A 25,235-nucleotide genomic window follows, 5' to 3' on the forward strand; every position below is an offset into this window, starting at 1 on the left:
GCCCGAGCCGGAGCACGCGCGTCCGGAACGCGCCGAGCGCCGGCCTGCGCAGGCCCCGCCGTACCTGGGCGCCCGCGCGAATCAAGTGCAGAGATGCTGAGCCGGGAGGAGGGTAACGGGGTGCGGGGCGAGGACTTGTGATCCGGCATGAAGTTCTCAGATGCGGAGCCCCGCGCTCGGGGCCCTGGTGCTGAGCGTGCCCTGCACGAGGCTGAAGATCGCGTTTTAGCGCCGCGTAACGGGACCTGCTCAGGAAGCATCTTTGCTCTGCCCTGCGCCCAGCCCTGGAGCCCGGCCCATGCTGATCCTAAGTGCAGCCAGATTTGTCAGGAACACAGACGGTGCTCTCTGAAATACGTCTCCTGGGTGGCACCAGGAGGGTTCCCGCAGACCCTCTGCTCCCCCTCCGCTCTAGCTGTGCCTGAGCAGCACTGGATCGTGGTCCTTGCCTTCCTTGTCTAGAGACAGGGGTTGGGGCGCGGAGATGACAGACGTCCAGGGGACCCTCAAGGGGCTCCCGGCCCCCAGGGTGACAGGTGCCCCCTGAGACGCTGACTGTACCGAAGCAGCGAGATGGTGTCCTGAAGCTCAGCACAGGCAAAGGTGTGAGCTGCACGCGGAGGGGAGCACACTGAAGGCAGCGGGGAAGGAGGAGCCTGGAAAACCATCCCCAGAAGTTCTGGGAGGCGCCTGGGCAAAGTGAAATCCAGGCCAAGGTCAAGGCCAGCAAGTTCAGACCCTCCTGACCATCTGCCCGCTGCGTGGCCCTGCCAGAGCGTTAGTGTTCCCACCCCTAAAAGAGGGAACCAGTGCCTGCTTTGCCCTAGAGTGGGAAGTAGGTTCAGACGGCTGGCTCGCTAAGATAACTTGAGGAGAAGCCATGGGAAGAGGGTTCAGATTGGACAACGCTGAGCCACTTCGGGAAAGGCATTAATAATCCTGAACACAATCCAAGTGCTCACCAGGTGCCAAACACTGTGCCCACCTCACGCAACTCTCAAAACTGCCCTTTGAAGCTTAGCATGAGTCCCTGGGGCTGGGAGAGTAGAGGAATCCACCTGAGGTCATGTAGACTGGGTGGAGGCAGAGCTGGACATGAACTCAGTTGTCTGACTGCAGGGCCCAGGGGCTCGCCCGTTCCAAGCGGTGGTGTTTTCACCCGTGTAATGGAATGAGCAGCTGTTGCTTTGCTCGGTTATGGTGAGGCTCAAATGAAATGGTGCGTGGGCAGCACTCATAGTACCCAGGAGAGAGCTAACTATCACCTTCCTTGCTATCACTGGCATAATCATTGTGGAGCACAGAGCAAAGGAATTCCCCAGCAAGCCTGGGATCTGCGGTTTAAATGGAACGCTGAGGGAAGGGGGAATAGCTGAAGGGTGGGGGTCCTGGTGGCGCTAAGCCGCACTGTGCCGCGTTCAGATGCTGATCCGACTTCTCCTCTGTAAGTGCCTCTCGGACAGCACTGTCTTCATCCATGGACAAAGTGAGGCCGAGCATGAACTCGGCTCCCTCCATCAGCGCCTGATCGGTTTGCTAAAGCGGGAAACTCTGGCAACCCTGACAGGACCTGTTCTATTTTATGGAGCATCACCTATGACAACAGAAGATGTCATTCCCTGGGGCATGCTGTTTTTGGAGTCAGGAAGGCCTGCCTGCTCTTCCTGCTGTGCAACCCTCAGCACGTCATTTAACTTCTGACCCTTTAATTTCCTCATCTGTAAAATGGGAATTAGAACATTATCTTCTGGAGTTGAGAGGACTATGCAAGGCCATGAATTATTAGTGGTCCATTAACCGTGTGTTTTTGTTTCAGTGTTAGAACCTGAATCTCACATGGCACAAGTGGTCCTCACATCTTTCAAGCAAAAACTGCAATTTCCTTGATATGAGCAAAAGCCCGGTAAAAATTCACCTCTAAAATGCTTTTCCCTTGTGAAATGAAAGGAAAATACTCAAAAGTAAAGGGCAACTGGGATGTGGGAAAAGAGAAGTGAAAGAAGGGGAAATTATGTAAGTATGTATATTCAGGATAGCTAACATAGTTGTACTACTGACTTCTATTGCTCTACAGAAAGGAACAGTTAATGATTATTTGTTTGATCAATCTTGTATGTCTCTAATTGTTTTCCTAAGAAACCACTTTGAAGATATCAGTAAGTAATACAACAACCATGCTTAATTTCCTACAACTTTGTATGTAACTCTGTTTTGTTTGTATTCTTCTTATGCTGTTTTGTAAATGGATGTCTGTCTGTTAATATGTTTTCCTTCTTTTATTTTTTAAAATAAAAAAAAATAAAATAAAATGCTTTTCCCTGCTGACCATCATAGCAATGAGTGCTGTTATGTGTGGAAGGTAAGAGAGGTAGAAGACGAGTGAGTGTGTCCTTCTGGGGAGTGTTTTGCAGCTCAGCAGACCCCCACATCCCTTCACAATGACAGCAAGCTCTGGGACAGCCTAGCTGCCCTCCAGCCTCTGCACCCCAGCCACTCAGGACCCAGACCTGGCCCAAGCCAGCAGGGGATGCCCTCCCCAGTGGCAGCGTGGCCGTGCAGAAGGTGCCAGCAATGGCTCAGCTGACCGTCAGGCTGGGGGTTGCTGAATGAGGCAGAATGATTTGCCCTGATGGGGAGGCAGCCTCAAGCCAGAGGGGTCCTCACTGAGATACAAAGCACCCAGGGCTTCCAAACCGTGAGTGAGTGATTTCCAGCCTGGAAGTGGGGAGATTGGGGAGTAGTACTTAATGGGGTACACGGTTTCCTTTGGGGGAAACAAAAATATTTAGGAATTAAGCCGGGTGTGGTAGTGAACACTTACGATCACAGCGCTAGGAGGCTGAGGCAGGAGGGTCACAAGTTCGAAGGCTGGGCAACTTAGCAAGATGCAAATATTACCCTGATACCAAAACTAGAGAAGGACCCAACTAAGAAAGAGAACTACAGGCCAATCTCCCTAATGAACATAGATGCAAAAATCCTCAGTAAGATACTGGCAAACAGAATGAAGCAAATCATCAAGAAGATGACACTCCATGACCAAGTGGGATTCATCCCAAGAATGCAGGGATGGTTCAACACATGTAAATCAATAAATTTAACATGATATTCACAGAATCAAGGACAAAAATCATGATCATCTCAATAGCTGCAAAGCTTTTGACAAAGTCCAACACCCTTTCATGATAAAAGCCCTACAGAAAATCGGAATAGATAGTCTTTATATTCATGTGATGAAAGCCATCTATGACAAACTCACAGCCAACATCATACTAAATGGACAAAAACTGAAAGCTTTCACTCTGATGTCAAGAGCAAGGCAAGGATGTCCACTGTCTCCACTCTTATTCCACATAATCCTGGAGACTTCAGCCAGAGCAATCAGACAAGAGAAAGAAATAAGAGGAATAAGAATAGGAAAGGAAGAAGTTAAATTATCATTATTTGCAGATGACATGATAGTCTACACAGAAGACCCCCAAAACTCCACTAAAAAACTGCTAGATTTAATAAGCCAGTTCAGTAGCGTAGCTGGAGGAAAAGTCAACACTCAAAAATCTGCACACTGTGGCTTATTTCCTCAGCCTTCCTGCTTCCCTGTACACAAACTCACTGACAGAGAAATTAGGGAAACAACACCTTTCATAATAGCATCCAGAAAAATGAAATACCTAGGAATCAGCCCAACACAGGATGTAAAAAACCTCTACACTAAAAACTAAAGTGCTCTGAAAAAGGAAATTGAAGAAAATAGAAAAGATGTCCCTTGCTGTTAGGGTAGGAAGAACCAATACAGTGAAAATGGGCATACTTCCAAAACTGTTATACAGATTTAATGCAATTCCATTAAAATTCCAGCAGCATATCTCACAGAATTAGAGAAAACAACCCTGAAATTCATTTGGAACCAATCATTGACAATAAGTACTAAACACCTTTCACTGGAGGAAAGATAGCCTCTCTCATAGATGGTGCTGGAAAACCTGGCTCTAAGCATGCCGAACATTAAAATTGGACCCATATCTTTCCCCATGCACTAAATTAAATTTGAAATGGAGCAAAAATCTAAATATTAAAACAGAAACATTAAATCCACTGGAAGATAGAATAGGTAAAACCCTTGAAGACATTGTGTAGGCAAAGACTTTATGAATAAAACCCCAATCTCACAAGACTATCACAAAGAATCAACAACTGGGATCTCATCTTATTAAAAAGCTTTTTTGCACAGCAAGAGAAACCACCCACAGAGTAAAGAGGCAACCCATAGCGTGGGGGGAAAACGTGTGCCAGCTGCTCCTCAGACAAAGCATTACTATCAAGAACATATAAAGAACTCAAAGATACCAGACCTCCCAAATTTAAAGACCCAATCCAAACATGGGCATCTGAGAGGAACACACACTTCTCAGGTGAAGAAATACAAACGGCAAATAAATATATGAAAAAGGTTCAACATCACTGGTCATTCGAGAGATGCAAATTAAAACAGCACTGAGATTTCACCTCACTCCAGAAGGAATGGTTATCATTAAGAAATCAACCCATAACAAATGCTGGCAGGCCTTGGGCAAAAACGAACCTTTTTCCACTGTCGATGGGAATGTGGACTGGGGCAACCACTGGGGACTGGAAATCAGTGTGGAATTTCTTCAAAACTAGATTTGGAGGTCCCACTTGACCCAGCTATTCCCCTTCTGAATATCTTCCTAGAAGAATTAAAAACATCATAGCACAGTGATATATATGTGCACCCATGTTTACAGCAGCAGAATTTGTAAAAGCTAAATCTTGGAAACAACCCAAATGCACATCAACCAAGGAATGGATAAAAAAGATGTGGTCTTTTTATACAGTGGAGTACTACTTAGCCATAAAGAAGGATAAACTGAAGACTTTAGTAGTTAAAGGGATACAACTTAAGACCATACTCAGAAGTGAAATAAACCAGATGCACATGTGCAATCTTCCTATTGTCTCCCTAGAGTGAGAAGCTGAAAGAGTAAATAAGATCCAAAATGTACAATAGATATGGTGAAATGGGAAGAAACTATTCAAAAGGAAAGAGAAACTGGGATGGGGGAAAGGAGAAAAGAAGGAAGGGAAAAGCAAAAAAATATATATACAAGATAGCTAAGATAGTTATACTACTAAGTTCTCTTCATTCATTGCAAAGAAAGGTTTGTGCTAACATTGTTTGGACAATGAAATGCTGTTATCTTGTACTCTGAGTAACTAATTCAAAGATAACACTACGCAATGTGTTCACCATTGTTACCCTCCTATTACCTTGTTTTGGAATGTTTTTCTTTTTTTTCCCTTTCAATAACTAGCAAGTAGAACCTCTACTATATTGCAGTATTTCTATATTTCTGTATTGCAGTATTTGCATAGCAGGCTGAGGAAATAAGGCAGAATGTGCGGATCATAGTAATCGGGTGCGGAGACCATCTGGGAGCTGTCTCTGCAAAGGACCCTTTTATAAGTGAAAGAAGTTTGAATGGAACAATGCAGTTTGGGTATTATTACTTTTATTTATATAAATTAATATGTTTGTGTTTCTAGGAAAAAAGAAAAAAAGAGTAACACCGCTCAGAGAGGACAGTTGATTTAGAGACCACTCAGATCCTGGCCTTGGTCCTCATTAGCCGCAGGGAGGAAGAATTTCACTGGCTTCTTCCTGCCTGCTGGTCCATTCACACCGGGAGCCCAGGCGCATCCAGCCCATGGCAGGGCGACTCGAGAAGCCCCTGTGCGCAGTGCAGTACCTCCCAGCTGCAGACACCGCCTCTCTCGCAGGCACCGGGCCATCTGCACCAGGAACGCGGTATGTGCCAGGTCGCAGTGGTGTGGCTGAGGCACCTGGTGCTACTCCACGCCCTCTCAGCTCCTCAAGGTCTCTGGGGACCTGAGGGGAGAGAAGAGGATGCAGGGCGTGTCCTGGCGTGCTGGAAAGTGACAGCTAAGCAGGCATGGTGGCCGTGATGACAGCACTCTGGGAGTCCGGCACACCAGCCAGGGAAGTTCAAGCCCAACCTGGCAGCTAAGAGACTTAGCAAGGCCCTGTCTCAAAACTAAAGTAAAAAAATAAAGAAAGAGCTGAGGATGTAGCTCAGGGAAAAGGCCCTGAGTTCAAGTCCTGGTACCACCACCAGCAGCACACGGAAGCTAACAAACAAGCAACCTCAAACTGACCGCTGCCATGACGTGTAAGAGAGCCACTGCCACTTAGCTCACTTCCTGGGCAGGGGTGGGAAGGTGGGGCCAGCCTGCTCGCTTTGCCAGGGGCCTCATTCCCCAGGAAAAGGGCCACACATGATTTGTTCTGGAGACATCCCTGCTAAACAGTTAGGTAGAGAGGAACTGTGCAAATGGGTGACACTTGTCATCCGAATGAACTCGTGTTTGGAAGGTAGTTTGTTCCTGCCAAGGTGTTGCTGGAATCCTGTGAAATATCAGATAAGCCTACAAGATAGGCACAGAGCTGCCCCCCTCAGTCACAGTGAAACAAATCTACTTTCCAAACTTATTTATTTATTTATAATTTTTTGCAGGGCTGGGGGTCAAACCCAAGGCCTCAAGCGTGCTACCCAGGCGCTCTGCCGCTGAGCTATTATACCTCGGCCCTCTGGAGTCAGAATGGGAACCCAGGTTTGCCCAATACGCAGCCCGGTTTCTTTCCGCTTTGCCAGGCTGTCTCTTGATGAGGGCGAATAAGGCTTAGCAGATGGGAAGGATTTGCGGCTGGGTGAAGTTAGAAAAAACCCAACCGAGCTTCTGTGTCTTGTGTTCTGAGCTCTGCTGGTGCCACACCCTTCACACGGGCATGGGTGACTCTCGAAAAGTGGGTTTCCAGGGAAGACCAGGTCAGGAAGGACAGTTCCTCTGCTCAAGGTCATACAGCTGTGAAGGAGGTGAACTGGGATCAAAACATAGATGTAAACTGGCTTAATTATTGCTTTTAGTGAATGTAGTCCCAATACAGTAGAACTGAAACGCTGTACACCGATGACACTGAATAGCGATGGAGCTCGGTCCTTGGGAAGGGAATGGACCTATCCACACAGCTTTCCCCATGGTGTTGTTATAGCAGGGCTCTGGCCAGGCAGCTGCATTCCGCAGTGCGCTCATGTGCAGCACCAGCGTTGGGTTGGAAGGTTTCCAAGGTCCTGTCCAGCTCCGGCATTGCCTGAATTTCCCAGGGTATCGGAGTCAGACACCCTCAGGGAAGGCAAGGGGCACACACGAGGGAGGGGTCCCCCGGCGCAGCACCAGGGAGCAGTGGGGCCTTGGCAGTCACCTCAGCCCCTTTGCCAAGCCCAGCCCCTGTCTGGTGCCCACCGAGGAACCTGTCTCCGAAGGACAGCCTATATATGGGTGGCCTCGGTGTCACCCTGGCACTGCCAGAGAAGACAAGCCACTGACTCGGAACCTCGGGTGTGGCCGGCATTCTGGGTTGAAACGATTGTTTGTGCACTGATAGAATAGGTATGAAATACTATTTTACATGCTTTAAAACTTTGCACACACGGTAGCTTTGTGCCTGTCCTTCTGTGGGGCTTGTTGTTCATAGCTTTGGTGACACTTTTGGGGATGTCTTATGTTAATGTGTGACTTCTTTCCACTTCGCCTCGCTGCTGTGATCCTCACCAGGACGGCACCGCCCCATACTCTCCGCCTGCCTTTCTCCATCCTCTCCTCACCATCCCCGTTCTTGCTACCGGACAGAAGCCTGCATGCCTGGTGCTCTTTGCTTCCACCCTGGGAGGAAGTCCCTGCTGCCTGCCCGAGGATGGGACGCTGTGGTCCCTGAGGACCTGTCTGCCTGTGCCGTGGCTGTCTGGCTCCTGATCCTCGCCTGTCCATGCTCCTTTTGCCTGGGATGCTGGTTCGTCAGCTCAGCACTTGTACATTGCAGTGGATTCCACAGCTGCTATCTCTCGTGATTTTACCCAGCAGTCCCGCCACAGATACAGCAGGGCTATTCTCTGGCATTTGCACATAAAGAAACTGAATGAGGGGCTGGGGATTTAGCTCAGCAGCACAGCGCCTGCCTGGCAAGTGTAACGTCGTGAGTTCGAATCCCGGTACCAGAAAAAAAACCTCAAAAAACAAAACAAAAAAAGAAACTGAATGACAGAATGCTCAAATAACTTGTGGAAGGTCACAGAGTGTGTGACAAATTTAGGGCCAATGTCTGGCTCTCCATGCTCTCAAAATCCTGTGTTCTTTTGAAAATGTTTATTATGAAATTAATTGCATTCAATGCTTACAACAGCGCTTTGGGGTATTGTTATTATTTCTCCCATTTTGCAGATAGGAAAATTAGGTTTACCTACAATAACCAGAGCCACTTAGATCAGAATCCCCTCAAATACATGTCAAATTGACAGATTCCAGCCAGCAAGGTGGCACATGCCTATAATCCCAGCGCTGAGGGAGACTGAGGCAGGAGAATCACTAGTTTTAGCCTGACCTGGACAACTTAGTGACTTAGTGAAAAATCTGTCTCAGAAAACAAAATAAGAAAAGGGCTGGAGATGTAGGTTAGTGCAAAGACTCTGGATTCAATCCCCAGCACCAAAAATAAAATAAAATAAAAACAAAAACAAAAACCCTCCCTGATATGTCCCCTATAGTCTTGTTTGCTGGGTCTGCGCAGGCCCCAGAATCCACCTTGAATGAGCAACGTTGTAGAGTGATTCTGACCCACAATCAAGTTTGAGATCCCAGGCCCTACTGTAAGCCCTGCAGCAGGATGTTCCCACAGGGTCAGGCAAAGTCACCTGCTGCGGCCGTGCCCTCTGAGGTGGGCCCACCACAGTGGCTGAGACAGAACGCTGGCTGAGCTGAGAAAGCTGCACACAGCCGCGCTGGCCGTGCAGCTCTTGAGCCTCAGCTCTGAGCACAGGGTGCCACGGGGCCTCGGGAGTGAAGCCAGGCAGTTGCAAGACTGCGCTTCAGCTGGATGACTTCTTGCAGCCCGGCGCTCCTGGCCTGGTGACAGTGCCTTGGGCAGGTGCAAATGAGTGACGCTGGTGGGGCGTTTCCCTAAGCACCTGGCTAAATTCACTACCTACGTGACATTAGTCCCGGGGTCTCAGTGACACGCAAGGGCTCACAGCAGGCAAGCGGATGCCGTGTCTGTGCCCTTAGCCTCCACTGAACGTGGCCTTCTGCTAGAAGTCATTTTTCAGATGTTATCTTTGTGTACCCAGCATACTGTCTGCAACTCAATGCTGAATAAATGACTTCAGTGAGTTGCACAGAATTTTGTAGGACCATTGAAATAAACTGAAGCATAGCCTACAAGCTATAATAAACAAAATGGAAAGAGTTTTTAGGACGAGCGCATATATTTATCTCTTTTTTTATTAATTAAGTTTATTGGTACACTTTAAATATACATAGCGACCACATTCATCATAGGGAATTGTACCTGTACGTGTTATATCTTGATTCTTTTTTTCCCATTCTCCCTCCCCCTTCAACCCCTCTTCCCCTCCTTATTTACAAAAGTTTTGTTCCCATTTTCTCCTTCTTTTCTCATTGTTTTCTTTTCCCTTCCTTCCTTTCCCTTCCCCCTCTTCTCAGTTCCCCTTCTCATTTGAAAGTTTTCTTCCTATTTCACAATATCTATTACACATTTTGGTCCTTATTGACACTTTCAGTTCCTCACAGCAGAGAAGCAATGCAGAATTTACACATGTCTGATTTTCACTTAGGAACATGGTCTCCAGGCTCCACTTACCTAGAAATGTCTCGTTTCTCCTTCTTTATGGCAAAGTAGTACTCTATCACATTAAAAAAAAAAAAACACCCTACATTTTCTTTACCCGTTCATCAGTTGATGGGCATTTTGGCTGTGTCCAAGATTTGGCTATTACAATCTGTGCTGCCATAACCATGGGTATGCATACATCACTGTGGTATGATGTTTTTAATTTTGGGGGGAAGATTCCAAGATGGTAATAGCTGGGTCAATTGGAACCTTTAGTCCTAGTTTTTTGAGGAATCTCCACACTGATTTCCACAGTGGTTGCACCAGTCTACACTCTCACCAACAGTGGAGAAGGGCTCCTTTTTTCCCTGCCAGCATTTGTTATTGATTTCTTGATGCTTTAAGGGGTGAGATGGCATCTCAGTGTTGTTTTAATTTGCATTTCTCAAATTACCAGTGACGTTGAACATTTTTTTCATATATTTATGTGCTGTATCTACAAAATCCAACACTTGTTCATGATAAAAACCCCACAGAAAATTGGAATAGATGGTCTTTATCTCAATCTGATAAAAACCATCTATGACAAATCAATAGCCAACATCATACTAAATGGCAAAAAAACTGAGAGCTTTCACTGTAAAATCAGGAACAAGACAAGGATGTTCACTACTACCACTTTTATTCAATATAGTTCTGGAAACACTAGCTAGGGCAATTAGACAAGAGAAAAAAATAAAAGGAATAAGGACAGGAAAGGAAGAAGTTAAATTATCATTATTTGAAGATGACATGATACTCTACATAAAAGTCCCCCAAAACTCCATCAAAATACTTCTAGATTTAATATCCAAAATCAGTAGCATAGCTGGATACAAAGTCAACACTCAAAAATCAATAGCCTTCCTTTATATGAATAACAAACTCAATGAGAGAGAAATTAGACAAATAGCATCTTTCACAAAAAATGAAATACCTAGGAATCAATTTAATGAAGGATGTAAAAGGTCTCCACACTGAAAACAACAGTATTCTGAAAAAGGAGACTGAAGGGGGGGTATCAGAAAATGGAATAACATCCCTTGCTTTTGGGTTGGAAGGCCCATATGGTAAAAATGGCCATGCTTGCAAAACTGTTATACATATTTAGTGCAATTCTGATCAAAATTCCAACAGCATATCTCACAGAATTAGAGAAAACAATCCTCAAATTGATTTGGAACCAGAAGAGACCTAGACTAACAAAGGCAATTCTGAGCAACAAAGGCAAGGCAGGGGGCATCACAGTCTCTCACTTGAAATTATATTACAAAGCTACTGTGATTAAAAAGAGCATGGTACTAGCAAAACAAAACAAACAAACAACACCAGACCTGAGGATCACTGGAACAGATCAGAAGATGTAGAAACAACTTCAGACACGCTCAGCCACCTTATCTTTGACCACAGGTGCTAAAAACCTTTCAGTGGAGGAAAGATGCCTCTCTAATAAGTTGTGCTAGAAAAACCGGCTCTGTACATGACAAAGATTAAAACTGGATCCATATCTTTCCCCATGCACTAAACTAAAATCAAAATGGATCAAAGATCTAAATGTTAAAACAAAAACACTATATCTGCTGGAAGATTTAGGCAGAACTCTTAAAGATACTGGTGTAGGCAGAGACTTTATGAACAAAATCCTGATCACACAAGAAATATCACAAAGAATCAACGACTGGGATCTCATTTTATTTGTGTGGGTTTTTTGTTTGTTTGTTTTTTTGGTTTTTTTGGTTTTTTTTTTTTTTTTGGTACCAGGAATTGAACTCAGGACCTTGCACTTGCCAGGCAGGCACATGTGCCACTGAGCTATATCCCCAGCTCTGGGATCTCATCTTATTAAAAAGCTTTTGCACAGCAAGAAAAATCACCAACAGAGTGAGGAGACAACACACAGCGTGGGTGAAAAATGTTTGCCAGGTGGTCCTTAGACTAAGGACTACTATCTAGAATATATAAAGAACTCAAAAAAATCAGACCTCACAAATTTAAAGATCCAATCCAAAAATGGGCATCTGAAATGAATACTTTTTTATCTCTTTTTGCTTGAAATCTATTGGATTTATTTATTTATTTATTTATTTATTTATTTATTTATTTATTGTCTTTTTGAGACAGGGTCTCGCGATGCAGTTCAGGCTGGCCTTGAGCTCACTTTGTAACCCTGGCTGGTCTCAAACTTGCAATGATCATCTTGCCTCAGCCTCTCGAGTGCTGGGATTACAGGCATGTGCCACCACACCCGGCTAATCTATTGGTTTTAGAAACATGCGTGTGCGCGCGCACACACACACACACACACACACACACACACACAGAGCTTCTAGTGGGAAGCATCTAGCTGTTTAGAATCTTTAGAATTTGCTTGCTGGTTAGCAGTTTTGGAGACAGGATCTGCCACTTCACTCCCTAAATTCTCTATGCCTCAGCTTACTCATCAGCAAAATAGGGGTAATCATCATAATCCCCTCTCAAGCACACAATGACTGTTCCAGGACAGAACGGCAGCCCGAGGGCTGAGGGCAGGACGTGGCACAGAAGGTGTTACTGATATCTGTAACTGTTCCTCTTCTTTTGCACTTACAGTCTGGGTTTGTAAGTCATTCTTCTTGCCCTCCTGCAGAAGGAAAAGCCCCCTGCGGGAGTCTGAAAAACAGTCTGTGGCAGCAGTTCTGGTTATATAAACCAGTGGAAGCCTGGACATGCTGGTACACACCAGTAACCCCAGCTACTTAGGAGGCTGAGGCAGGAGGATGGAAAGTTCAAAGCCAGCCCAGGCAGTATAACAAAATTTCACCTCTAAATAAATAAATATGTACAGAATAAGACCTGGTACAGGGTAAATTTAAAAGGTACAGTTAAGCCCCCCAAATTAATCCCATATATGTTTGTGTAATTTATATTGGTCTGACACATACTCTGCACATTCCAAAATATTATAGCCTTCTCATTTCCACTTGTGATTATAGGTTACTTAATGTTGCCATCAGCCAGGTGTGGTGGTGCACACCTGCTATCCCAGCACTCAAGAGGCTGAGGCAGGAGGATCCCTGCAAGTTTGAGACTGACCAGGGCTACAGAGTGAATTTAAGTCTAGCCTGAATTATGACACTTTTTTTGGCGGGTACTAGGGATCGAACTCAGGACCTTGCAATTTCCTGGGCATTTGCTTGTGCCGCTGAGCTATATCCCCTGAATTATGTAGTAAGACCCAGGCTCAAAAACAAAACACAACAAGAAAACCCAAGAAAAATGAAAGTGACCATCAAACTATTCCTTCATCACTGGCCTCACTGGGTGATTGGAAGGGGGCCCCTACCAAATAGCTAATAAAAAGACCCCGCGACCATGTGGGGCTCTAGAGTTGACAGGGGTCAGATTTTCACACAGATTTTACACAGATTTTCTTTAATCCTCAAGCTTTCTGTCCTCTTGAACAAGGCAGGTACTATTGCTGGCGCTGGGCAGGGAATACAGTGGAGGCCCGGAGAGTCCTGCTCCTCTCTGCAGGCCTAGCGGAAGCTGGCCATGACCTCGCTATGGACCCTGGGCCGGGAAGAGAACTGGTTCTGGTGCTGCGGTTCACCCTTGGGTATCAGTGCATCCCTGGGCTCTGCGCTGCTGGGACAGACCAGGGATGGCTTCCTCCTCACAGTGCTGGAGCCCAAGGAGGCCGAGGAGCTGCTTGGGGACAGGAATTCGCAGTTGTGGCAGAGGGCAGGATTCGGAAAAGCCGCTTTCATGGTGCCCTGAAGGTCTTCTGAGGGAAGGGGAAAGCACGGCATTGTTATGACTTGAATTCACATGGCTACAACAGAACTTTTTATTTTTTATTTTTTTTTATTTTTTAATCTAGCAAAGTTCATTTTGAAGTTTGTGAAAAGCGGGTTTGGTGGCACATACCTCTAATCCCAGCACTCTGGGAGGCTGAGTCAGAAGAATCACAAGTTCCAGCCCAGACTGAACAATTTAGGGACTTTAAAATAAAATAAAATAAAATAAAATAAAATAAAATAAAATAAAATAAAAAGGGCTGAGGGTTACGCTCAGTGTGAAGGTACTAGGTTCAATTCCCTGTACCTCAAAACATTTGTTGAAGAATGGAAGCGTCGGAGTGAGGGGCACCCATCACCCTTGGATCATCCTTTAGACTTTCTCCACGCTGGGCTGACATGGGGACAGGGCGGGCCCCGCGGCGCCTGGGGAAGCCGTGCAGGAGGAACTCAGGGTCCTCTCAGGCTGTTGCCTTGTGCCAGCGTCCTTGGGCCGACCTGTCACCTGCCCAGCAAGCTCGGGCGGAACTTTGGAGGAAGGAAACAGTAGGCAAAGCCGAGCAACATCGAGCAAGCGGAGAGGATGAGGCTGGGTACCCCGTGAAGGACGGCAAGGCTGCGCTGGCGACAGCATCCGGTCTGGTTGTCTCTCTCTTTCTTCTTTCTTTCTTTCTTTCTTCCTTTCTTTCTTTCTTTCTTTCTTTCTTTCTTTCTTTCTTTCTTTCTTTCTTTCTTTCTCTTTCTTCTTTCTTTCCTTTCTTTCTTTCTTTCTTTCCTTTCCTTTCCCTTTCTTTCTTTCTTTCCTTTCCTTTCCCTTTCTTTCTTTCTTTCTTTCTTTCTTTCTTTCTTTCTTTCTTTCTTTCTTTCTTTCTTTCTTTCTTTCTTTTTTCTTCTTTCTTTTTCTTTCCTTCCTTCCTCCCTCCCTCCTTCCCCCCCTTCCTTCCTTCCTTCCTTCCACTGTGAGCATCTCAGCACCATGGTGGAGAGAGCACCTCCTTGTTCAGATTGCTCCTCCTTCCTGGAAGGCTCTTCCCTGTTTTTTGTTTGGCTGTGGTTTTGGTTTGCGTTGCAGTACTGCGGACTGAACCAGGGCCTTTCCTCTGAGCTATATCCCCAGTCCATTTTTTTATTTGGAGACAGGGTCTCCCTAAATTACTAAGTTGCCCAGTGTGGGCTTGAACTTGTGACCCTCCTGCCTCAGCTCCCAGGTGCTGGGGTCACAGGGGTGTGCCACTGGGCCCACGTACTACCGTCCACGTCCAAATGATCACACCAGTTCCCTGCGGTGACTACATTCATTGTGAGTTGTAGACATAGACCAGTAGGAGTACTCACAGAATGGTTTACTTAGGGGAAGCATGAAGTCGGGCCTCAGCGTGTGGTTTTTCAAATCCTTTTGGATGCTGTTCTCGTATGGGATGTGTGGAGGGGGACAGGTGTTCCCCTCTTTCTCTGTGACAGCTGCAGCGTTGCGGTGCCAGGATGCGCTGGACCCGTCAGCCCCAGTCCCTGCCCCAGGGCCAGCTTGTGCCCCGAGACGCCCTGGGCGGACTGAGTGCGTGTGTTCTGGCTGTTCCGTGTTGTTGTGGCTGCATCTTATTTTATTGGGTGGGTAGAGCACAAGTAACCACTGATACAGAATTCTTTTCTTTTTTTTCTGGAATTCTTAAAGAACAGCAGAATGTAAATGTTTTTCCTTAGGAAAAATCCCCGAGTTGCAGTTCTGGTCAGAGTATTAATATTTTTTGTCCCTCTTAAGTACTGCCAAAAAGGTTACATATTATTGTTTAGAAGGCCCCTCCTTGAAGTGGCTTAATTTAAATAGCATGTGTGTTTGTCATGGGTCTGAGTCTCCACAAGGCAAGGCTGTGCTGATTTTCTTTTCTTTCCTTTTCTTTTCTATTCTTTTCTTTTCTCCCCTCCCTCCCACTTCTTTCTCTTTTTTTTTTTTTTTTTTGTGGTACTGGGGATTGAAACCAGGAACTCTGCATTGAGCTACATGTTAGGACCTTTATGTTTATTATTTTTTTAATTTAGAGACTTACTGAGGTGCTAAATTGCACAGACTGGGCTTGCACTTGGGATCCTCCTGCCTCAGCTTCCCAGAGTAATGGGATTCTCCTCCCCCTTCCAGTTGGGTGCAGGCCTGAGCAGAATTACATCTGTCCCAGTGGCAAATGGATTAGATCTGGAGAGCAGAGGCTGTTTCTGAGTGTCACCTGCGGGCCGTGTCCCCTCCTCAGGTCACTCTCGTGACCGTGGGGCGGGCCCTCTGTGGAGGTGGGAGTAGAGGACCGGCTGAGTGCTCCTTCCTTCAGGGTGGCGATGGGCAGGCCCAGAGAGGGCTGGAGGGAGGCCGGGGCCAGGACAGCAGCATCTCTCTGGCAAGGACGCTAAAGCCACTGAGAGCGGCCTGTCCAGCCTGCAGGGCTCCGAGAGGCCCGGACTCCGGCCCAGGCCATTTCCAGCTGGGCCGTTCTTTCTGCTTTCATAGCCTGCTGTTCTGGTTAAAAAGCTGAACTGCAAATGTTACTTTTCAGAGGACAGTCGCTGGCCACCCAGGTCGGATCCATCAGGGGGCTTTACTAGAAGTACAGACCGCCGGGCTCCAGCCTGCCCCGCTGACCTGCTGACTCAGTCTCTGCCAACTGTGAGTCTCAGACCCACAGGTTCAGCACTGGGAAGACCTGACTCAGACGCTGCCGAGACTCAGGAGCCATCGGGGCGGCCCCCGCTTGGGCTGCGCTCCCTTCTGTCCCAGGCGGAAGGCTCCCTGCCTGGCAGAGGACACTGGAGGAGAGGTGACACGTTACTGGGATAGCACTTTTCAGCCTGACTCATCGAGGCAGGGCCTCTATTGCCAAGGGCCTGAGGGGGCGAAGATGAGGAACTGCTAGAACAGTTTCATTTTTATTTTTAAATCTGCAGCTCACCCTTGGGCAGCCCGTCTGTGACTCTTGTACAGACCTGTTTGTTCCAGGAAGTCCGGTCTCTAACCTTCCAGAGGTGCTGCTCTGGGGACCGAGCCCACCCTGGCCCTCTCCCCAGGCCTCTCTGCAGCCCGCGGTTCCCATCAGAGGCTGGCTGGGTGCCCTCCGAGGTGGGGACCCAGGCAGCTGGCCAATGGCCCCGGGGCACATGGTGTCCACGCTGCTCCCTACCCTGAGGGGGACAGATGCTGCGGGCACACTGAGCAAAGCCACCTGGCCCAAAAGGTTGTTCACCAGCAAGAGCAGCCACATAAATGACACTTTCTTTCAGTTTCAGTTGACAGCAAACTTCTCATTGGCCCCAGAGGCTGAGAAGCACTTCTGTTTATCTCTGACTTAATAATAACGAAAGCAAAGGCAGAGGTATTTCCCCCTCTCCCTTCTCCCTGGGCAAGAGAGCAGTTTCAAGCTTCCCCTGTGAAAAGCAGCTGTGGGAAATTTGGAACACCCTGGAGGTACCTGGCCGAGGGCACACAAATGGCAGGAAGAGGGAGAAGACTGTCATTCACCAGCCCCTAATTTACATCAGACCAGAGGGAGGAATGACGTTTATTTATCCATCTTGCATCCAGGGGAACCCAAGATCTACACACTGAGCCACATTCCAACCCTTTCTAACCTTTCATTTTGACACAGAGAGGATCTCTAACTCTGTAAGTTGCCCAGGTTGGCCTTGAACTTTGTTATCCTCCTGCGTCAGCCTCGCAGAGTGCTATACTTATAGGCATACGCCACCATGCCTGGCTATATCTTACTTTCAGTGTTTATGAAGATACAGCGTAAACAGAGTGAAAAACTAGACCAAAAGTCCTGTTGTACAATGCTGTAGGTTGTCTGTCACCCACCTTGTAACAGACACAGCCTTGCCCATGTCACTGACAGGCCAACACCAGTGCAGAGGGGCTGGTGACTGACCCATGTCCTCCCTGCTTTGAGTGGAGGTCACCACTTGCTGTGGCTTGAATGTGTCCCATAAGCTCTGTGTGTTGAGAACTTAATCCCTGTAGTGGATTAACAACTGGTGGTCAATTTATAACCCCCAGCTGAACTGAGTAAGTGTGGTGCTGGGTGTGAGAGGCCCACCTAGGGACTGTTGCCAGCAGCATAAGAGGCAGACCTGGAGAAGAAGCTGAAAGGCTGTTGGGAGCTGGGAGAAGCTGTAAGGAGCTGTTGGTTCTCTTGGAGGAGCTCGTCATGCTGGCTTTCCTGATGCATTTGGCTGTTTTCATCCTCCGAGAGCTCGGGGTCTTGTTGGCTCTGAGAATAGCTTCAGTTCACTTTGTGCGAGTCCTGGTCCTCACTTTGAGCATCGCTTCCTAGATCCGGTGGGGAAGATGGTGCACTACCGGCCTCCTGGAGAAGCTTGTTGCATTGGCAACTTGGCCATCTTGATCACCGGGGGAGCTCAGGTCCTCACTGTTGCTGAGGATGGCTGTGGTAACTTTCAGGGGAGCTCTGGGTCTTACTTTGATCATCGCTTCCTGGCTCCAGTGCAGATCCCTCAGCCTGCTAGCACAGATCCTTCATCCTGCTGGCACAGAATTCCTAGATTCCACCACTGACCTTTGGGCCTTCCCAGCACAGATCCGTGAAACAGGCCCGTATGAGACATTGTTGTGGGCTGTGGGACTCCAGATGGACTCATGGGAGGTATTGTTATGAGCTCTAGGCCTTCAGCTCTACTCATGTAGGACATTTCTGGGTCTTAGTGTGTAGACAGATTTCCTGCACTCTCTTGTATATCACTGTTTGGGTGACTATTATAAATAATCTTATAAACTATATGTCCTGTATTATATCGTTCCCCTTGCAAAAATAAGCCCCAAACTATAACAATCCCCAAATCCATGTTCATGACATTTGGAGGTGGCACATTTGGAGGTGAGGTCCGCCCTAGAGAGTGGAGTACTCTGTCCGCGGATGAACGGGCTGCTGATGGAGTGCCTTTTTCAAACAATCACGCTGTGCCTGGCAGGCTTGCTTTGTCTCACCACATGACGCCCTGGCGCGACACAAGCAGCTTGAAGGCCTTGCCAGATGCTGGTGGCCAGGCTCCTGGGTTCCCCACCTCCAGTACTGTGAGCCAAATATGCTTCTGTTCTTTCTAAGTTCCTGGGTCTGACCCAAGTGTGCAGCAGAGGCAACAGGACATGGACTACAGCACCATTCCAACCTGTGTCGCAAGGCCCAGAGTCCACATTTGTCCTCCAGAGGTCCTGGGAACAATCAGTCTGAGCAACAGTATTACAGGACAGAAACCAAAGGCCATCTCTCAAATTTAGATTTGTGGGGCCTTTGAAACTTTGCAGTATGTGGTTCTGAAAGTTTTTGCTTCTTTTCAAGGAAGTGATCAAGTAATGCTTAAAATAGCAGGAGGAAGACAAAAGAATTCACAGAATGGTAGATTTTTTTTTTCTGGCAAATTTTAGCTGATAAATGACTTGTGCCTAGACTCTATAAATAACTCCTCCAACTCAAAATTTAAAATTTAAAAACTGACTAATGATCTACGTAGCCATTCCTCTGAAGAGGATACATAAATGGCCAATCAGCACATGAAGATGTGCTCAGCATCGTAAGCCATCAGGGAAACACAAATCCAAACCACCTGGATAGATGCTTGATGTTTATCAGGATGGCCACTGCTGGGGAAAAGGGGAGAAAATAGGCGCTGGTGAAGATGTGAGCAGCTAGGACCTTCCTGCACTCTTGGCGGGAACGAGAGACGGGGCAGCTGCTTTGGGAAAGTGTGGCCACTCCCAGAAGCCCAGGCCTATATGTGGCATGAAACCCAATGTTCATGCAAAAGCATGAACACAAAACTGTTCACGGCAACTTAGCCATAATAGTCAAAAAGGATGGCCATGGCTCAGCTGTCCACTAGCAGGAAAAGAAAATGAAGTGTATCTACAGGGAAATCATCTGGTAATAACAAGAAATGGGATGTAGCTGCACAGTATCACCTGGGCAAGCCTTGGAAACAACAGAGAATGAAAGAAGCCAGCCGCAGATCCCATATTGTGTGATTCCATGCATAGGAAATTTCCAAGTGAGACAGATCTGCAGATACCAGGAGTCATGGTTGCCAGGGTTCAGGGAAGAAAGAAGGACCGCTGGCAGGTATGGGCTGATGAAAATGTTTAATGTGATTGTGGCAATAGTCACACAACTCTGTGAATGTACTAAAAACCATGGACACGTACACTTGAAATGAATCAAGTGTGTGGTATACAGATTATCTCTCAATAAAACCATTACAATCTTTTTAAAAAGTGCATAGATACTGGTTGGTGGACTAGCAGGGGCTCAAGCAAGAAGGGGGCTAATCTCATCCAGCCCTTACTCTCCTTGCATTTTAGCAGACATTATTTAGAAAAACAAAACAAAAGTGCACTAGGCTTGGTGTTCCACACTTGTAATTCCAGCACTCAGGAGGCTGAGGCAAGAGGATTGTGAATTCAAAGCTAGCCTGGTGTACACAGTGAGACTGACCAAAAAAGAAAAAAGAAAAGAGAGGGAGGAAGGGAGGGAGGAAGGAAGGAAGGACTTTTTCCAACTTAGCATGCTGTGACACCACATGGGTAGCTGATAATCAGCCAGAGCAGGAATATTTCCATCACAGGAACTGGCAAAAATACTACAAATAAAGGTTTCTTTTAAATTTACATTTTAAAAAGAGCTAAACTTTGTACCAGGATACCCCTGAGAACAGCACACGGATGGAAAAATGTAAGTCAAAGGCTGGACTGTGACTCGGTGGTAGAATCCAGGCCTAGCACAAGTGAGGCCCGGGTTTGTTGTCCAGGACCACAAAACCAACCAACCAAGTACACGTCAGAAGTGAGCTGCTTGTGACCAGCGCTCAGGGAAACAGAATAGTATCTGCACCCCCAACCCCTGCCCCAGGCCCTCTTCTAGTGGTGAGTTGGGTACACCACCCAGACGTGTACCTGCAGAGTGCCTATTTTTGTACATTAAGTGGAATAAAAGAGTGGGTTCTTTTGAGCCTAGCTTCTCAAGTTCAGTGCGAGACTCAGGTTTTATTGGACGGTTGTAGAATGTTCATTCTTTTTGCTGGACGTACTATCTATTCCCCAGTTTACACACATTTCCCTGTTGGTGGGCTATGGGTGGCCTTGATATGATTATAAACAGACCTGTTTCTGACTTTCACGTCTTCACTGCTGCCTGTGCCACCCCCTGGATTCTCTTCCTTCTAAGCTGGGTTACCGCCTGGTATCTTCTGTTTGGGCACAGACAAGAATGGCTCCTAGGCCACAAGGACTAGCCGGGCAGGGCAAACCTACGTTCCTGCATCTCCGAACTTCCTCTGGGTGGCAGAGCCACACAGGCGCTCCAGACAGGGAGTTGACTGGTGGCCACCTCGAAGCCACCGGGGGACTCCTGGTGTCTGAGATTTGTTGTTTTTCCCTGTTTGAGTCACAATCGAGGATCTATGAAACAAAAGCAAACTCTTACTTCTGTCCAGTTGTCTTGGTGGAAGACTGGCAAGTGATGTGTGGGAAATATAACTCCCAACCTGCTAAGTGTCTGAAACGCCAAGTTCGTGTTCTCTAAAATTGAGGAATGAATTGTAGGAACAACAGAGGTTAAGGGTAGGAAGAACTTATGAAGAGAAAGCAAGCTAAGAGGGACAGAAGGGGGCCTGGAAGGTGGGTTGCCCCACATTTGCTTTTTTTTTTTTTTTTTTGGTTTTTTCTCCGGTACCGGGAACCAAACTCACGACCTTGCGCTTGCCAGGCCACATTTGCTTTTAGTTGTGTTGCCCAGCTTGGCCTTGAATCCACCATCCTCCTGGCTCAGCCCGATTGGCTGGAGTTACGGGAATGAGCCATGCTTGAGTTTTTAAGTGGTTCTAGCTGAGCAGGAACTAAGTTTGCACATTCAGGCAATGTATTCCTGTGGATCTTTGTTCCGCAGCTTAACGCACCATAGAAAGGCCCATTGTCAAGCAGCCAGTTTGCCTGATGCTATCAGCACCACACAGGAGGAGGGGGCAGAGCCGGTGATGACAGAGCCCCCGGCTTTGGCCCTCACTGGGGGTGGGCGCTCCCTGTACTTGGAGAGGAGACCAGCTAATGTGAACCCTTTCAACTATAGGTGCTGTGAGAGCTGAAAATCCTGTATGGTACTTGGTTTTCCTCCTGTTTCCTGGCATACAACTCCTAACAATCCTTGCAGTCTACCAGGTGACAAGTGTCTTTTTTGTATGCAGACCATTGCTGGCTGGCTGCTCCCACTGGCTTCAGGATGGGGGGTGGTCACTGGAAAGACCAAGTAGGACTAGAGGGGGAGAGTTTCCAGCCCTATCCCTAACCTCCCAGGAGGGTAGAGGGGTGAGGGGTTAAACTGATCACTAGAGCGTAGTGATCGAATCCATCCATTTGTAATGAAGCATCCACAAAAACCTCAAATGACAAGTTTTGGGGTGCTTCCGATAAGCTGCTTCTGTGGGGGGTCCAGAAGGCAGGTTCCCAGAGAGGCGGTGAAGCTCCTGTCCTTTCTTCCTGCCTCACCCTCTGCCTCTCTTCCTCTGGTCTGTTGTCATGTCCTTTATAATCACCCCTTAAATGTGTCTGCCTTAGTTCTGTGAGTTGCTCTAGCAAATTCATCCAACCCCTGGTGTGTGGCCAGTGTTGGACGTGCAGGAAAAACCACCTGGGGCCCGGGGTATAGGCAGCCCTGGCCTGCTGACTCTGTTTGCAGGTAGACTGAGTCAAAGGTGACCGGATCACCAGACCCCCCACTGGTGGCCCTGGAGAAGCTGGTTTGGCTTTCTCCACACGCACCTAGGTGCCCCTCTAGCTGCTGACGGGAGGTGTCAGGTTCTGCACTCAGTCAAGGACCACGAGTGGTCACCGACTGCATGTCAAGCATTCAGCAGGTTCACATCTCTAATTTGTCACTTTTCACTAGGGAAAGCAAGGAAAGTCCTTATTTTTGAGATGAGCCCCCCTTTTTCTTCAGTGCTGGGAATGGAACCCAGGGTCTTCTGCACTGAACTACATTCCAGTTCCTTTTTAAAAATAATTACTTTGAGACATAGTCTTGCTAATTTGTCAGGCTGCCCAGGCTGGGCTTCAATTTCTGTTTTTGAGACAGGTTCAGGCTGGCCTAGAACTTGAGCCAATCCTTCCGCCTCAGCCTAATTGCTGAGCTTACATGGGCTTGAATAGCTAATCCTCCTGCCTCAGCCCCCTAGAGTGCTGGGATTACAGGCAAGTGCCACCATGCCTGGCTCAGTAATCTGGTTTTAATACTGAGGACCCCAGAAGGTGCTGGCCAAAATCTGAAAACTGAGGCCTACTGTATTTTCAGGTGAATGTGGTCTCTCTCAGATCTACTTGGCACTATCAAGTGAAGTTTCAATTCTCCCTGGTGAAGAGTGAAGCTGAGCCAGGCTTCTGCCTTGGTGGTTTTGCAGAAGGTCGTTTTGGCCTCCTGGGCCTCAACTAGGGTGTGCTGTGTGGAAAAATCTTTGCAGAGGGCTGTTTCCTGTTTCAGGAGCACATGGTTCGGTTTGCTTTTGGGCTGCTGGGCTCACAGACAGACTCCAGCTGCCCCTCGCTGTCTGCTCAGTCACACTCCCCAGGCACTCGGCAGCCTCTGCTTATTCCCAAGTGTGCTGTCCAATGCTCACGCGGCCCTTCTAGCAGGTACTGTCACTTCTGACCAGAAATTTCATCGCATGGCTTATACTGCGCTGGCGGCTGACCTGTGGGTAGTGGCCTGGGGCAGGCCAGCTTTGGCTCAGTTTCTGTTCAGATAGCGCAGCAAAGGAGCAAGGCACGGTGGCGCATGCCTGTAATTCTAGCACTCTTGAAAGTTAAGACAGGAGGATTGAAAGCTCAAGTCCAGCCCGGGCAGCTTAGTGAGACCCTGTCTCAAAGTTAGAAATAAAGGAAGTGGGGATGTAGATTAGTGCGAAGGCCCTGGGATCACCCTCCAGTCTGGAAACAGACAGCGGTGGTGGTGGGCTGTCATGCACAGGACTGCACGGAGCCCTAGGTCATGGTTCCAACCTGGCCTCCACCATCACGAATGGCTGGCTTTGGCTAAGTTATGCCTGACACTCTTTCAGCATCAATCTCCACTAAGTCTGTATCCACAGAAGGCGAGAACACAGCTCCGCCATAGTGCTCCTGAGAGAACGTAACCCACGATGCAGCGCTCAGCACAGGTCTCGCCGCGCCAAGATGGTGCAGCAGCCACTAGCGAGCAACCTGCTCCTCGGTCCTGCTATCCAGCACAGCACGGATGGCTCTGAGGTGATTCTGCTTCAGCCTGCTGTCTTCTCCCTCCTGCCAGCCGTCACAGGGGCGCCACCCTCTCACCCAGCGTGCTGTGCAGGAACTTCCCTGTGTGAGGTGAGCTACATGCCTTTCCAGAGGGTCCTGTCAGCTGATCCCCACGGCCGTCACCACTCACACCTGCTTCCAGGCGGCAAACTTTTCCAGGACAGAGAACTCGAGGCTCATCTTTGCAACCACAGGCCTGGTGTCACTGTGACACAGGGTCCCATGAGCCTCGGATGTTGAGGCATAAGGTAATACAAGTGCACTACCTTCATCTCCATTCCAGGCCGCGGGGTGCAGGGGCCAGGCCGAAGGTGTCCCCGAGCCCTCTGCTCGGACGGCCTGCCTCCTGGAGAAGGGAGCCCATTAGTGAAACAGTCAAACTTCAAATCCAGGGAAATAGACAATTTGAACTTGGGAGGGAGGAGAATCCAAAGAGAATGTGCGAAGCAGAAAAGGTCAAATTAGCCTAACAACCCCCTGCACTGGGACTGGGGAAAGTGGGACAGGCTTAGGGTGGAGCAGAGAGGTAGGGTAGAGCGGGGAAGGAGGGCCACACTGCTGCCCGTCACTCCCCATGTGACCTCTGGCAGGTCGTCCCAGTGCTGCGGGCTTCTCACCCAGCAGTGAACCTGTGATCACGCCTTTTGGGGGCTGTCATGGACCAAGGAGATGCCACGGGGGGGGGGGGTGTCTGGCGCCAGGCCATGTGCAACTCAGCCCTTGGCATAAACACTGTCACATGACAGCGAGACCCAGGGCCCAGGCCATCATCTGTAAGCTGGGAGGACTGGGAATGCTCCTCGTTCAGGGCGAACTTTGATGCGGGAGCCAGGGTGACCTGTGCTAGGTTCTCCCCCAGGATGGAGCCTTGATTCAGAAGAGTAGCAGACAACTCACAAAATGGCTGATTTTGGATGCTTGGGATCAACTGAGAATATGTTTATTTAAAAGCAATTTTAAATATTAAAAAAAGTAGAAATTAACACATACATTACTGAAAAACTGTCACGTTAAATACATGTGAAATGGAAAGTATACTGATGCTTCACGGCAACACCCAGATGGAGACTCGGAGTTTAACTAGTGGCACTGTGAGATTCCTATACAACACGCTGAAGTTCTAGGCAATAAAAAAATAAATAGCAGTTGCTGTTCAACAGTAAAATAAGACACGCTATTTGCAGAACGTAACTTTCCTGTCTGGCGGAAAGAACTAATTTGCTATTTCTTCGTAAAGTTCCACAACTTCAAAATACTATATCATGTACAAAATTGCAGATAGTGGCTCATGAGTTTAAGATCAGATTTAAACACGAGATTGGCAATGGTGTTTCTATGGAGTTTTCCTATGTTCTACAGTAAACCGGATTAGAGAACTCAACTTCCTTAT

The 25,235-nt window shown here is 47.7% G+C and overlaps 2 protein-coding genes across 4 annotated transcripts in view; both read right to left on the reverse strand.

The window, feature by feature from the left end:
* Fam49b (family with sequence similarity 49, member B) overlaps positions 1-146 on the reverse strand; it is a 152,400-nt gene extending 152,254 nt beyond the window's left edge. For all 3 annotated transcript variants that reach the window (XM_005397991.2, XM_005397993.2, XM_013521326.1), the window contains exon 1: positions 65-146. The gene's annotated coding sequence lies outside the window, so the exon portion shown is untranslated. The remainder of the gene's footprint in view (positions 1-64) is intronic.
* Positions 1-279, reverse strand: LOC106150031 (translation initiation factor IF-2-like; the record flags this gene model as incomplete). The annotated part of the gene is given in 1 exon segment (XM_013521327.1): positions 1-279. A coding segment is annotated over 1 exon segment (260 nt), but the record flags the coding sequence as incomplete, so codon positions are not given.
* Positions 280-25,235: the final 24,956 nt, after the last annotated feature.

This window comes from Chinchilla lanigera, unplaced genomic scaffold (genome assembly GCF_000276665.1).
Source record: "Chinchilla lanigera isolate Chin_1 unplaced genomic scaffold, ChiLan1.0 scaffold00060, whole genome shotgun sequence".
In the NCBI taxonomy this organism is placed as follows: Eukaryota; Metazoa; Chordata; class Mammalia; order Rodentia; family Chinchillidae; genus Chinchilla; species Chinchilla lanigera.